Genomic DNA, 15,001 nt, shown 5'->3' with positions numbered 1-15,001 from the left:
ATTTGTAATTTTTTGATGAACCTCCATATTGTCTTCCATAGTGGCTGTACCAATTTATAGTTCCACTAACAGTGCCCAAGCGTTCCCTTTTCTCCACATTCTCATCAACAGTTGTTATGTGTTGACTTTTTTATAATACCCATTCTAACTGGTGTGAGGTGATAACTCTTTGCAGTTTTGATTTGCATTTCCCTGATGATTAATGATGTTGAACATCTTTTCATATGATATTTAAGCCAGTGTTTCCTTATTGATTTTTTTTTTTTTTTTTTGGTCTGGATTTTCTACCCATTGATGCATATGGGGTATTAAAATCCCCTAATATCATTGTAATAATGTCAATTTCTCCCTTTATGTCTGTTAGTATTTGCTTTATATATTTAGATGTTCCTATGTTGGATGCATAGATATTTATGAATATTATATTCTCTTCTTTGATTGACCCCTTGATCAATGTAATGCCTCTCTTTGTCTCTTTTTGTAGTCTTTGTTTTAAAATCCAGTTTGTCTGATATGAATATTGCTACTCCAGATTTCTTTTCATTTTCATTTGAGTGGAATATCTTTTCTATCGCTTCACTTTTAGTATATGTATCTTTCAATCTGAAGTCTCTTGTACTCAACATATAGATGAGTATTGGTTTTTTATTTTGTTTTGTTTTTGTGCTTTATCCATTCAGCCATCCTACGTCTTTTTGTTAGAGAATTTAGTCTGTTTATATTTAAAGTAATTACTGAGAGGAGTGTTATTTTTGCCATTTTGTTAATTGGCTTTTGGTTGTTTTTCCAATTCTTCTCTGTCCTCCCCTTTTTTGCTTTCTTCAGTGTTTTCCTTTTTCTTTATTTTTAGGGTATCTTTTGTAGGTTTTGGTTTGTGGTTACCATGACGTTCATATATATTGATCTACATCGATAACAGTGTATCTTAAGCTGATAGGTGTTTTAAGTTTGAGTACTTTCCAAATGTGTTGTATTTTTGTTCCTCCCTATAGGCTTTGTTTTGACATCATGTTTTAGATTTTCTTTGTTTGTGTCCCCTAACCATGAAAACCAGTAATATTTGATTTTGCTACTTTTGTTTTTTTAACCTTGATATAAACTTTCTAAATGGCTGATGCAATGTGTTTGTCTTTACCAGTGAAAATTTTTCTTTCATATATTTTCTTATTTCTGGTTATGGCTTTTTTTTTCTACTTGAAGAAGATCCTTTATCATTTCTTGTAAAGTCAATTTTGTGGTGATGAACGGCTTCAAATTTTGCTTGTCTAGAAAAGTTTTATCTCTCTTTCAATTATGAATGATAACTTTGCTGGGTAGAATATTCTAGGTATTAAGTTCCTTTCTTTCAGCATTTGAAATATATTTTGCCACTAACTTCTGGCCTATAAATTTTCTGCTTAGCAATTGGCTGATAGCTTTATGGGGTTTCCCTAGTGTGTGACTAGTTGTTTTACCTCTTGCTGCTTTATCTTTAACTTTTGCTGTTTCAATTACAATATATCTTGGTGTGAGTCTCTTTGGGTTCATCATATTTGGAACTCTCTGTGCTTCCTGGACTTACATGTCTGCTTCCTTCTCCTGATTAGGAAAGTTTTCAGCCATTATTTCTTCAACTAGCTTTCTGTCCCCTTCTCTCTCCCTTCTCCTTCTGGGATCCCTATATCCTGATGTTGTTTCAGAGCTCCCTTAAACTATCCTTTATCTTTTTCTTAATTCCTTTTTCTTTTTGCTGTTTTGATTGGGTGATTTCCACTTTTCTGTCTTCCAGGTTGCTAATTCATTCTTCTGTGTTATCTAATCCCATAATGATTTTCTATAGTGTTGTGGGTTTTTTTGTTTGTTTTTGTTTTCTTTTTTCACTTTAGTTGTTATGTTCTTCATCCATGATTCGCTCTTTATTATATTTTATAACTCTTTGTTGAGATTCCCCCTAAGTTCCTATATTCTACTGTCAAGTTCAATAAGCATTTTTTATGACTGTTACGTTGAATTCTTTATGAGGCAAATTATCTCTGTTTCATTGGGGGGGGTATTTTTTGGTGGGGTTTTTTTCTTGTTCTTTCATTTAGAACATATTCCTCTGCTTCCTTTTTTTGTTTGACTTTCTCTGTTTGGTTATCTGAATTAGATGAAACAACTGTCTCTCATAATCGTGAAAAGGTGGTCTTGTGTAGAAATGACCTCTATGTGGACTGTGTGTGCCAGCTGTTTTGGCTGGCCAGCTGGAGCCACACAGGGCTGTGTTGTGCCTGGGGTGCCTGGGAGGCTGGCTGCTCAGGGCTACAGAAGATACTGGCTGAGGCAGCTTAGAACATGGGGTTTCAGGGCACTCTCGGGGTTTCAGGCTCTTTGGGACTAAAATGGGCCTGAGGTGGAATAGCCTGGTGTGCATGTTTGGTGGTGCCTTGATGGTTTTGCTATCTGGGGCCAGAACAGGCTCAGGGTGGTGCTGTATGGAACATGCTATGGCAGCCCTGCAGGTCGGCTAGAGCTCCTGGACTGAGCTCCAGCCTGAACTATTTAGGTGGAGAAAGAAACTTAAACAATGGTATTCAGTAGAACTGTCAATCTCAGAGAGTTCTCACAGTTCTCAGAGAGCTCCTGTGGTTTTCCAATCTTCTCTAAGTGGTTCCTCTTACTTTTTGTGCAGAAGCTAAGCAGTCAGCCCTCATTTGTCTCTCAGGAGGAATTGCTCTATGTGTATGTACCTATTCAGTGTGTTCATGGTAGGGGAGGAGTTCCGAGTCCTCCTACACTGCCATCTTGCATTGGATCACCCCTTACACACACCCATTGTTTCGTTATATGACATAATAAACTATAGACCAGTGAACTTCTTTACAAATGTTTGTTTTAAAATTGTATTCTTAGATAATTTAATATAAATAATTAGAAAAAGGGCTGTGATCCCGAGAATTCAGAATAAGTTCTCTAAGCAGAAGGCATACCAGAACAACCTTATAGTCTTTTATGACAGCAGTATTAGAAAAGAGAAACAAAGGCATGCATTATTCATAGTACATATGGAATTCAACAAGGTGTATGTCAAAGGCACTTCATGTATTTACAAGGAAAAAATAGAAGCATAGAGAATGAATGATAGTATCACTATCAGCTCAGTAACTATTCCCGAGGAGTTATAAATCTAGAGATATATCTCTAGTACCCTCTTCAAGATTTGTCCTTGACATTGACCTATTCAAAATGTCTGTTGTTATTTGGCATTGAGGGTACACTAAGAATATTTATGGGTGTAATGGCACGGGGAAAGAGTACATTTGAACAGCAGAACCAGAATATAACAGGACAAGCTGAAATAATGGACTCAGTCCAACAAAATGGTATTTAGGAAGAACACATGAAAAGTCGTTTACTTGGATTCCAACTGCAATGTATAGTATAGCTGGGAGGACGCAGGGCTCTAAAGCATCACATGGAACAAAGACTTAGGGGTTTGGTCGGCTGGGTTTCATTATGAGTTAGTACTGTAATATATCTGCTAATAAAACTAATGTACTCTTCAGGCTATTCTGATGTGTCCAGAGTGAGAATTGTAATATCCCTGCTATATTTGTACATTAACTGCAAGACCGTGGGTCCCACAGTTTGAGAAAAAGCCTGGAATTTCCTCAGAAGAGAACACTAAGAAGATAACGTAGTTTGAAATGGCCTAAGTGAACTGAAGGAACTGGAGATGCTTAACCTAGAAGAGAAAGGTTCTGGGCGAGGACAGTCCTCTTTGATGTTTGAAGGGCAGTTACATGAAGGAAGGTTTAGACTTGACCCATGTCAATTGGTTATATTTCTTACAGGACTAAATTTCTCTGGATACCTTGTACAGAAAACTTCCTAATAATAAGAGTGATCTGAAAGTTAACTGGGCTGCCTCTGAAGAAAAGTATTTTCTTGAAACTAAACATATGCATATAGACAAATCAGACATTTATTGGTAGTGTTGCAGAAGCAATTGTAGTAATAGCTAACATTTATTAAGATATACTGTATGCCAGATGCTGTGCAATCTGTGTATGTGATCTTATTTAATTTACACAGTAGCCCTCCAGTGGATATTATTATCTCCATAGTTGAGCCTAAGGTCCAGTGACTGACAAATGACAGAGGTGAAGTTTAAAGCCCAGGTTTGAGTGTACAGTACAGACTCTTAATGCTGTACTTCCAGTCTCAAGCATGAAATGGTATTTTTGCAGTTGAAGACATTGAATGTCCCTTCAGACCCTGAAATTCCATGACTTGAATAGGTTACCAACTTTATTTTTTACATTATGTCAATGCTTTGCCCTTTTTAGTTCAAGTATTCTAGTATTTTTAGTTTTTAGTATTAAAAAATCCTCATTCCTTCTTCCAATAAAATGTTTTATCCTCACTGGTAGAAGTTTTTTTAGAAAAAGAATCGATGTATTTCTTGGTATCATCAATGACATTAGATCTTTTGATTATGGCCTCACTCTACTTTCTAGAGGAAAATAATTTCCTGCTTCATTAACTGTGGTATAACTGATCTAACAGAAACTTGAGTCCTGTATTATTCAAATAATGGTTAGAGAATTCGTTGGCTTTTTTTTTTTTTCTGTTTTCAAATTAAGGGGAGCCTTTGACAACCTAAATTGAGAGAAAAGCTACTGCTTTTAAAAATTCCTCACTCACGTTTCTTAGATGGGGAGACCATGTTTTATCTGAATAATTTGTTAAAGTTGCAGGTCTCAAGTCAAGAGTCATAAGCCCTGGAACGGAAGGACGGTGCAAGCATCCAAAGAACAGTGTGTTCAGGGCTTTATTTACTATTACTCCAGGACCTGAGGTCACCCTGGCAGACGGGTCACTTGCACTGCAAGCATTCATGCTTGCCTCAGGGACTGGCAAGTTGCAAGAACAGCTCCCATTATTCATGGCCTACTTCCCCAATCCTTCTTGTTAGGGGTCTTCTTCCTCCTACATTTTCTTTTCTCTGTGGCAGAACTCAGTTCTGACCAGGTCTGGGGAAATGGGCTAGTGAGGGCCTCTCTGGGGCTGTCTGTCCATCTATCAGTGACATACACACTGGGCAATAGAGGAGATCCACATCTCCCAACCTTACTGCCAGAGGAGAAACTGGCTCAGATCTGTAGTTATGACAAGGGTTTCTTGGATCCTAATCCGGAATGTGTTGGTTTAAGATGGCCTGGCATTGTTACTGGATGTTTGTAAAAGGCCAGTGCTTTTTCCAGAGACTGAGAACTGGTGCTCAGTGGTGACGTGACCACAGCTTTCATCCGATCTAAGTTGACCAGGTCACTCTATTATCTTTTTATTTTCCCCAAAATGGCTTTCTATACTCATACAGATCATCTTCCTTCCCTTCCCCCACACATACCTACCTACATCACTCATTGGGAGTTCTGACCCTGTACATACAAAATGAAAAGTTCCACATACATTCTTATCAGAGAACTAAGCCTTGTCTCTCTCCACCTATGCTCTTGCTCTCCCACTAGCCTGCAAACTCTTTGAAGATTCCTTATGCATTCCTAGAACTCTCCCTAGAACACAGTAGATGCTCAGTGCACAAATGTAAAGCTTCCTCTTTCTTGAGTTTGAAGAGGATATTTCAGTTCATTAGAAATAAATTCCATCTGTGCTATAGAAGAAGCTCTAGACTACATTTGACTCCAAGTAACTCAAATCATTTCATCTATATTTTTCCCACTCCTACTTTATGATTTGTTCATTAGCAACCACAAAGCACCCTGCACAATTCTAGGTGTAGAAGAAAAAGACAATGAAGAAAATAATCCCTGCCCTAACAGTGCTTGCATTTTCATTATTTAAGTAGAAGCTGATGTTGTTACTCCTACTTTTCAGCCAAGGAGAACGAAGGCTTACATTACTTAGAAAAGGAAGTCGTGAGTAAAGCAAATGCCTGAACTTTTGCCCTTGAACTCATTCTGATGGTCAAAATGAAAACTGGCTAATTAGATGGACTGAGCACCTGGGACAAACGGGCATGAATACATACCACCTAGTTTATACAAAGAGGAAAAGCAGGCATGAGTGAGCGTTTTTGAAAGTCCAGGACGCTTTTGCATTTCTTGGGTCAAGAAGAAATGATGGAATCTCAGCCTGTAAATAAACAGGCTATGACTCATTACCAGGATTTGTGCAGAAGGAATTATGGTTTCTGAGTTAAAACCACTCTCTAAATGCACAAATGTAAAGCTTGTTCTTCCTGGAGTTTGAAGATGATTTTTCAGTTTGTTAGAAATACGTTTCATCTGTGCTACAGAAGAATAGCAAAAAAGAACCAAGAAACTAGTTGCATGTGACCTGCAATTCTGCCTTATTTTCTCTACTTTAGTGAGATTTTGTGTTTATGGATAAGTTCATACTTTAAATTGTCCAGATACCGGTAGATGCTAGTATTTATATGGCCTAATGTCATAAAGACCATTCTAAGAAAGTTGAAGGAGATATCCTGGGAGGAAAAGAGAGTCACCTTTAAATATAGTATTTGGCAGAGTAGATGTTTGTATTGACTTTAGCAATTTTTGAAAACCATTCACAATGTTATATTGCAGGGATATGCATTCCGGATTTGTGGTTTCACAGAGTAAAAGAATAAAAGTCACTTTTTAAAATGGGAAATATACGATATGTGATAGAAAGATAGAATATACAATGTATGAGCTCTGGTATTAGATAGACAGGAGTTCAAATTCTGGTGCTGGTCATTCTACTTACATGCTATGTATCCTCTCTGAGACTCAATTTCTTCATCTTTAAATTATGGAAAATAATATGGAATTCAACGTGTTATTGTAAAGATTAATGGAGATAATATATATGAAGCACCAAACATAGAATGTGTCATACAATACATACTAGTAAAAGCTGGTACTTATTAATCATTTTCTGCTGCTGAACTCTAAGAAAAATTTTATATTCTTATTTAGTATTTTGTATAAATTAGACTCAAAAAGTATCTGAGGTTTCAGAGTTAATTACAAAACATCTGAAAGGCAGTGCTATATAGTTAGCTCATAGGAATAATGGATGTCTGTTCTCCAAAGCCTCTTTTAATTATAAAAAATGTCAACTCTCTAAGCCAGAGTGAGACTGAATAGTCCAACCTCCAAACTCTGGAACCATGACTGTTTTGAAATTTCACTATTTGAACTGGAAAGACACTGACTAAAGTGTTTAGGTATTTTTGGTTCATGTTTTTAATTAGTATTGGCAAGCCTCTCGTACCTAAAACTTTGGTAAATTCACTCATTATCTCTGTTAATTTTTTTTTAAAATATATAGATTTCTCAGAATTTTTTACATACCTTTGTTATCTGTGAATTAACAAAATTTTTCTTTCTTTCTAAACATTACCTCTTTTAGTTACTTATTTTTGTCTTTTGTACTGGCTAAGATTGCCAGTCAAGTGTTGTGTTGAAGTGAGAAAAAAAGATATCCTTGTCTTGGTTCTGATCTTAGGGGGAAATAGTCAATATTTCATCATTAAATATGATGTAATCTGTAGATACTTCAAGAATGGTCTTTATCAGATAGGGGAACAATATTATTTTCCTGGTTTGCTGAGAGTTTGTGTCATGAATGGATGACTAATATTTTCAAATGTGTTTTAAACCCGTTGAAAAAATATTCTGTTAATTATTAAATTACAGTAATTGATTTTCTAGTGTTAAATCAACCTTACATTCTTGGGATAAAGCACACTTGTTCATGATATATCATCTTTTTTATTACTAGATTTCATTTGATAATATTGTGTTAGTTTGTTTTTTCTTTATCTATGTTCATGAGAAATATAAGTTCATAATTTTCTTTTCTTAATACTGTCCTTGGCAGATTTTGGATCAGGTGTAATTCTGGTCTTGTACAATGGGGTGAAAAATATCCCCTCCTCTTTTTTTGAAAGAATTTATAAAATATTGTTATTTTTCCTTAAATGTTGCTGGCATTCACTAATGAAACCATATGGCTGTGGAGATTTTTTTGTGTTTAATTATAATTCAATTTTTTAAATTTAGATTTTCTGTTTTCTGACCTGTCAGTTTTTATGAATTTTGTCTTTCAAGAAATTCACTGATTTCATCTAAGTTATTATTTGGCATTGGGTTATTCATAAACATTCCTTTATTATCTTTTTAAATATCTTTAATATCTAATGATCATCTTCTAGATTTGTAAATTGTCTCTATTGTTCATAGGTTTTCTATTTAAGAGATTTCTGCTCTTTACTGTTTCCTCTCTTCTACTTACTTTAGGTTTAATTTGCTTTCTTTCACTGGTTTTTAAGAGGAAAACTTAGATGACAGATTTCAAACTCTTCTCCTTTACTAATATAACCATTTAAAGATATAAATTTCTCACTAACCACTGCTTTATGTGCATTCCTCAAATTTTGATTTGATTTTTTTTCTATTTTTAGAGAAGTTTAGTGTTCACAACAAAATTGAAAGGAGGGGACAGAGATTTTTCATATACCCCTTGCCCCTCCCCACATGCATAGCCTCCCCCATTATCAGCATCACTCACCTGAAAATGGCACATTTGTTACCAAGTATGAACCTACATTGAAACATCATAATATCCCAAAGTTCATAGTTTACCTTAGAGTTAACTCTTGGTGGTATACATTCTATGGGTTTGGACAAATATATGATGATATGTATCCTTCATTATAATATCAAGCAGAGTATTTTCACTGTCCTAAAAATTCCTTGTGCTTTGATTATTCATCCCTTCTCCATCCTCAGCCCTGGCAACCGCTGATCTTTTTTATTTTCTCCTCAGTTTTACTTTTTTCCAGAATTCCTTATCGTTGGAGTCATATGGTATGTAACCTTTTCCAGGCTTCTTTCACTTAGTAATATACACTTAAGGCTCCTCCATGACTTTTCATGGCTTGATAGGTCATTTCTTTTTAGTGCTGAATCATAGTCCATTGTCTGAATGTACCAGAATTTATCCATTGTACCTACTGAAGATAATCTTGGTTGCTTACAAGTTTTGAGAGTTATGCATAAAGCTGCTGTAAACATCTGTGTGTAGGTTTTTCTGTGGATATAAATTTTCAGCTCCTACCAGTAAATACTAAGGAGCATGATTGCTGGATAAGAATATGTTTAGTTTAATAAGAAACCACCAAACTTCCTTCCAAAGTGACTGTTCCATTTGCATTCTCATCGACAATGTTGCTCCATATTCTTGCCAGCATTTGATGTTGTCAGTGTCCCAGATTTTGGCCATTGCAATAGGTAGTGAAGTGGTATCGCATTCTTGTTTTAATTTGCATTTACCTGATGGCATATGATGTGGAGCATGTCTACATATGCTTATTTGCTATGTGCATATCTTCTTTGGGGAGGTGTCTGTTGAGGTCTTTGGCCATGTTTTAAGTGGGTTGTTTGTTTCTTATTGCTGAGTTTTAAGAGTTCTTTGTATATTTTGGACAGCAGTCTTTTGTATGTCTTTTACAAATATTTTCTTCCAGCCATGGTTTTTCTTCTAATTCCCTTCACGTTGTCTTTCTCAGAGCAGATGTTTTTAATTTTAATGAAGTCCACCTTATCAATTTTTATTTCATGGATCATATCTTTGGTTTTGTACCTAAAAACCAAAAGTAATATCCAAGATCATCTGGGTTTTCTCCTATGTTATCTTCTAGGATTTTAATAATTTTTTGCTTGACATTTAGATCTATGATAAATTTTGAATTATGTTTTTTGTGTGTGATCATTATAAGGTCTATGTCTAGACATATTTTTTGGTATGTGGATGTCTAGACGTCCCAGCACCATTTGTTGGAAAGAGTATCTTTGCTCCACTGTATTGCTTTTGCTTCTTCATCAAAGATCTGTGGACTATATATGATTTGATGTGTTTTCCTTATTATTTTGCCCTAAATATTTTCTACATTAAATTTTGATTTTTTTCTTTGATTCATAGGTTATTGAGAAGTGTGGTATTTAATTTTCAAATATTATAGATTATTTTTGTATCTTATTAATATCACTTTCTAACTTAATTCATTGTGGTCAGATATTGCAATCTATAAGATTTAATTTAAAATCTAATGATACTTATGTCCCATCATATAGTTCCTTTGATAGACATTCATGTGCACTTGAAAATAATGTGCATTCAATAATTATTGGATATTAATGTACTATAACTGTCAATTATGTCACATTGGTGATATTTATGTATTTTTTAAATATACTTCTGCATTTTTTAAATTTATTTTTTATCTAATTGGTTACTGTGAGAAGTGTGTTATAAAAGTTCTAATTATGATTATGAATTTGTCAGCTACTTTCTTTAAAAATTGTGTTAGTTTTGCTTCATGTATTTTGAAACTCAGCTACTAGATTCACAAACATTTAAGATTAATATTTCCTCCTGAAGAATTTATCTTTTTTTTCATTTTTCTATTTCACTCTTTATATCTGCTGATACTTTTCTTCTTGAGGCTTATTTGGTGAGATATTATTATAGCCTAAACATTTATCTTATGTTTGTTATCTGCATGTTATATCATTTTCCATCCTTTACCCTGAACCTATTTGGGCCTTATCACTGTTCCGACTCCGAGTAAGCAGACTCTGAGATGGAGATGGTGCCAGGAGTGTATTGGGTTGTACTTTCAGTAGTAATAACTTTAGGGAGAATGAAGGAACCATTTTTGGACTGAGAGACATTGATCTTTAGTACAATTGCAACAAAGGCCTCAGATGAACTTATGGGGGCTCTAGACTCAGGAGACCTTGATGGTAGGGAGAGTAGTCTCTACACCCCTTCATTGACTAGTCAATAGATGAGGGCTACACCCAGAAAGGGTGTGATCTTGAGTAAAGTTATTAATTTAGTTGAGGGAAAGTCCTGGAAAGGAATTCAGTTGAGTGCTGCCAGTTGGTAATGCTCCCCACAGCTATAGGAAAGAATTTTTCAGTGAAAGAGCTGGGTATCTGGGCAGCACACCATAGTCTCACAGTGTGCTTGTATTTAAAATCCTTCTCTTATAGACTCCTAAAAGATGGGTCTAAGTTATTTAATCCAATATAACAATGACTATCTTTAGCTTTTCACTGGAGAGTTTAGTCCATTGATATTTAGTGTAATCATTGATATGTTGGGTTTGAGTATGCTATGTTAGTATGTGTTTTCTATCTTTCACATATGTTCTCTCTCTCTCTCTCTCTCTCTCTCTGTCTCTGTCTCTCTCTGTCTCTCTCTCTCTCTCTCTCTGTCTCTCTCTCTCCCTCTCCCTCACTCCCTCCTGGTCTTCCTCCCTCTCTCCTTCTCTCCTTCTCTTCTTCCTTCTTTCCTCCCTCCCTCCCTCCCTCCCTCCCTCCCTCCCTCCCTCCCTCCCTCCCTCCCTCCCTTCCTTCCTTCCTTCCTTCCTTCCTTCCTTCTCTGTTCCTGGTTTCTTTGGGGTAAATCACATTTTTAAAAATTTTTCAATTATTCTGTTGACACTTTTATACTTGTTTGTATTTTTCTTATTAATATTTAATAGTAGGTATTACTTGACATATCCTAAATTTACTTCTTATTCAAGTTTATTATAACACCTCAGGTCAAATGAAAGAATCTTAAAAGAATATAATTGAGCTGTTGTCATTTATATTACTTCTGTACCATGTTATAAATTACACAATACAGTGGTGTTAATTTTTTTGCTTCATTTGGCTGTCTGTCATGAATTACGATAAAAAAATAATAATCTTATGTATTTACCTTTCTGTCACTTTGTATTTCTTCCTGCAGGTCTGAGTTTTTATCCAGTTATAAATAACAAACAAATTATGAGGCTTAACTACTGTAAAAGATTATTTTATTTATTTATTTATTTTTAATGGACTGGCATGTTCACATATATAACCAAAAAGTCTTAGCTACTGGTTTCAATTTTTATTATTGTGAGATCACATATATGCTTAGTGAATAATATTTTAAGTTTATTAAGAAATCACTGCTGAAATTTTAACTTTTGCTCTGCTACTTCCTGCTGTAATAGGTCTATGGAAATGCAGGACCTAGCAAGTCCTCATCCTCTTGTTGGAGGTGGTGATACTCCTGGTAGCTCCAAACTGGAGAAAACTAATCTCAGCAGCACATCAGTCACCACAAATGGGACAGGAGGTAAGTGTACAACCTTGAAGACACCCAGAAGCACATTTTAATATTTGCTGCAATTTCACATTAGGGATCTGCTAATAAATGAATATCTAATTAGCAATAATATAATCAGCATTATATGCAAGGAATGTATAGTTAAAGGATTATTTGTTGTGCTGTTCATTTTCTTGAATTTTTTTCTTCTTCTCTAAAACTGCAAACATTCAGAAAGAATAGCCCTGAGCAACATTTTGAAGGCCTGTAGTGAGGCTTCCTTTTTGCATTTGCCCTTGTAAATATTCTAAAAAATATGTATAAAATATGGCCAAAGGATTAGTACTGGATCTTAAAAGAGAGAGAGAGAGAGAGAGAGAGAGAGAGAGAGAGAGAGAGAGAGAGAGAGAGAGAGAGAGAAAGAGAGAGAGAGAGAGAGAGAGAGAGAGAATGAAGAAAAAGAGAAACAAGAAGGAAAGAAATTATCCTATCTTTTGGTTTTATTTTGAGTTATGAGAGAGAGAAAGCCCACCCCAAATTTCTTCTTAAAATATTTTTTTCTTAAAAATAATTTTGGGAAATATATATATCTGCTGCAATTTTCTTTTCAAAGAGAATAATATCTAACATATATTTAAAATAGGAATTGAATATTTTTTTCAGATACCTTCTCATTTGATTAGCGCTTAACTATTCCATAGACTATGGCAACAATAACAGTTTTTTCAAATATTCTGCCCTATTGCTTTTATAAAAGGCATTCAACCTGTCCGAAAATATGACCTAATTTTTGCATCAGAATATATAGAGAAACTATATATATATATATATATATATATATATATATATATATATATATATATATATATATATATATTCCTGGTAGCTCCAAGTGGAGAAAGCTAATCTCAGCAGCACATCTGTCACCACAAATGGGACTGAGATGTGTGTGTGTGTATATATATATACACACACACATGAATTTAAATCACGCACAATCATTTTGAAGATTTATAGATCTAGTGTTTTAGTCAATAAGTGAGAGCATATATGACATTTGTTTTAATTTACAAACTATCTTACTAGATATCAGCATTTGCCACATCATATTTTCTTTGAAATTTTCAATATGTATTTATGAAACTGATACACCTCTTTCCATTTATTTCAGAATAACTGTGCAGTCTAAAACTTTCTTTGTAAAGTTGTGTGCATTGCAACTTGCCTGTATTTAATAATGTTTTACACCAAACCCTTTGTAGATTAACATTTTCCTTGTTTATAATGTTTATTTGTCTCTAAACATGCATCTATAGTTTCAGCTAATTAATTATAGGATTACCAATTTATAAGATTGTTCAGTGATGACTTCTGGAGTAAGAACATTAATATTTAAACTTTAGCTTGGTACAAATATGATTTTTACAAAGCCCATGCACTCTGGAATCAGACCTGAGAGTTCACTTATTATCACGTGTGTATATTTAACTGAACTAAAACAGACCTGATAAACTAAAATGTAAAAGTCATACCATGCAGTTATAATTTTGGCAAAAAGGTCAGAAACCAGTACATGCATTGGAGACTATTCTTGTACACTGAGCAGGAATTCAGACAATGAACCCTTATACCGTTCCTGTTCTCAGGGGACAACATGACTGTTTTAAACACTGCAGACTGGTTGCTGAGTTGCAACACCCCCTCTTCCGCAACAAGTATGAGAGATGATGGTACACTGCATGTGTTTGGCTGTGTGGATTTGCTCTTCTGGTTTGCTTTCTGTTGCTATTTCTATGTTTGCACCCTCTTTTCTGTGTTCAGCACTTGTACAGAAAAAGGAGAAATGAACGTGCCTTTTAGTTGTTTATTGATAACAGCTGGCTATGTTTTTCGTATCAACCAGTATTCTCATCTTAGGTTCCTTGAATCAGTAGTACTCTTTTCTTAGATTCTTTTCATAATTTTACAAAATTGTTTTTCTAACTACATACCAATTTATTAAGTGGTTAATTGAGCACAGAAGTCATGTCAATCAGAACATTTGAAGTAAATTGTACATACAAATTCAATTATCTTTATAACCTTTAGACTTTCATATTTTAAATTAATTTCTTAACATGGGAAGACATACTTGCTATTTTACAGACTGTCTTAAATATTCCAATTAAAGTTCTTAAAATAGCATTAAGATTCAAAATCCCATCATTTAAAACATTATAAATGATAAAAAATATATATTTAAAATTGTAAATTAATATTGTCTTTTAAAATGTTTTGAACTATAGATATTTACTATGTTCATATATATGTATAAACAAACTTTTCCTAAGTCAAAAATTAATATGCTATCAAAATTTAAAAATAAAAACAGAAACATAACACTATGGCGGAACCACCCAATTTTCAGATTAAATAGGAGCTCACTGCCTATTGGAAATATGCATTACAAACAAGCAGTTAGACAAGGCACAGTTTGGCTGGACCTTGCTGTATCTCAGATTATATTAGAATGCTGGGGATGCCAAAGAAATGTATACACATTTTAGGAAATGTCATCTGTGCTCAAGCAGTAGTTCATCATAATCAGAAGTGTCTGGACGCTGATGGTAACCACTTTGAGCACCTCTTGTAATTACAAAAGTCAAACGTGACTTGTATTCATCTTTTGCTTTCGGTGTATATTTAGTATTACAGTTAATACAGCTTTTTCCTTTCTTAAAATGTGTATACATTTTTTTTGGCACTCTCTGTAATGACCACTGAATGAAGAAAACTCCATTATGCCCATTACTTTGCTTTTAAAGTTTTAGTTTCAATTTTTTTTTCAATTTCACACTTAAAATATTTGTATACTTTTCATACTTAAAAAATATTGCCA

General features: G+C 34.4%; 1 protein-coding gene across 15 annotated transcripts in view; it reads left to right on the top strand.

The window, feature by feature from the left end:
• The window catches only part of EYA4 (EYA transcriptional coactivator and phosphatase 4), a 287,111-nt gene that overhangs the window by 209,391 nt on the left and 62,719 nt on the right, over positions 1-15,001 (top strand). For 10 of the 15 annotated variants that reach the window (XM_019732796.3, XM_019732795.3, XM_019732792.3 and 7 more), the window contains 2 exons: positions 12,029-12,153; positions 13,770-13,838. In XM_019732796.3, the coding sequence (XP_019588355.1) occupies positions 12,029-12,153; positions 13,770-13,838 (194 nt within the window). The remainder of the gene's footprint in view (positions 1-12,028; positions 12,154-13,769; positions 13,839-15,001) is intronic. The other 5 variants (XM_074333606.2, XM_074333605.2, XM_019732800.3 and 2 more) reach the window with 1 other exon arrangement.

Source organism: Rhinolophus sinicus, chromosome 2 (assembly GCF_057876585.1).
Source record: "Rhinolophus sinicus isolate RSI-liver-muscle chromosome 2, RSI-T2T, whole genome shotgun sequence".
NCBI lineage: Eukaryota > Metazoa > Chordata > Mammalia > Chiroptera > Rhinolophidae > Rhinolophus > Rhinolophus sinicus.
The sequence above is the reverse complement of the archived record's forward strand: the minus strand, read 5'-3'. Positions and strand labels throughout refer to the sequence as shown.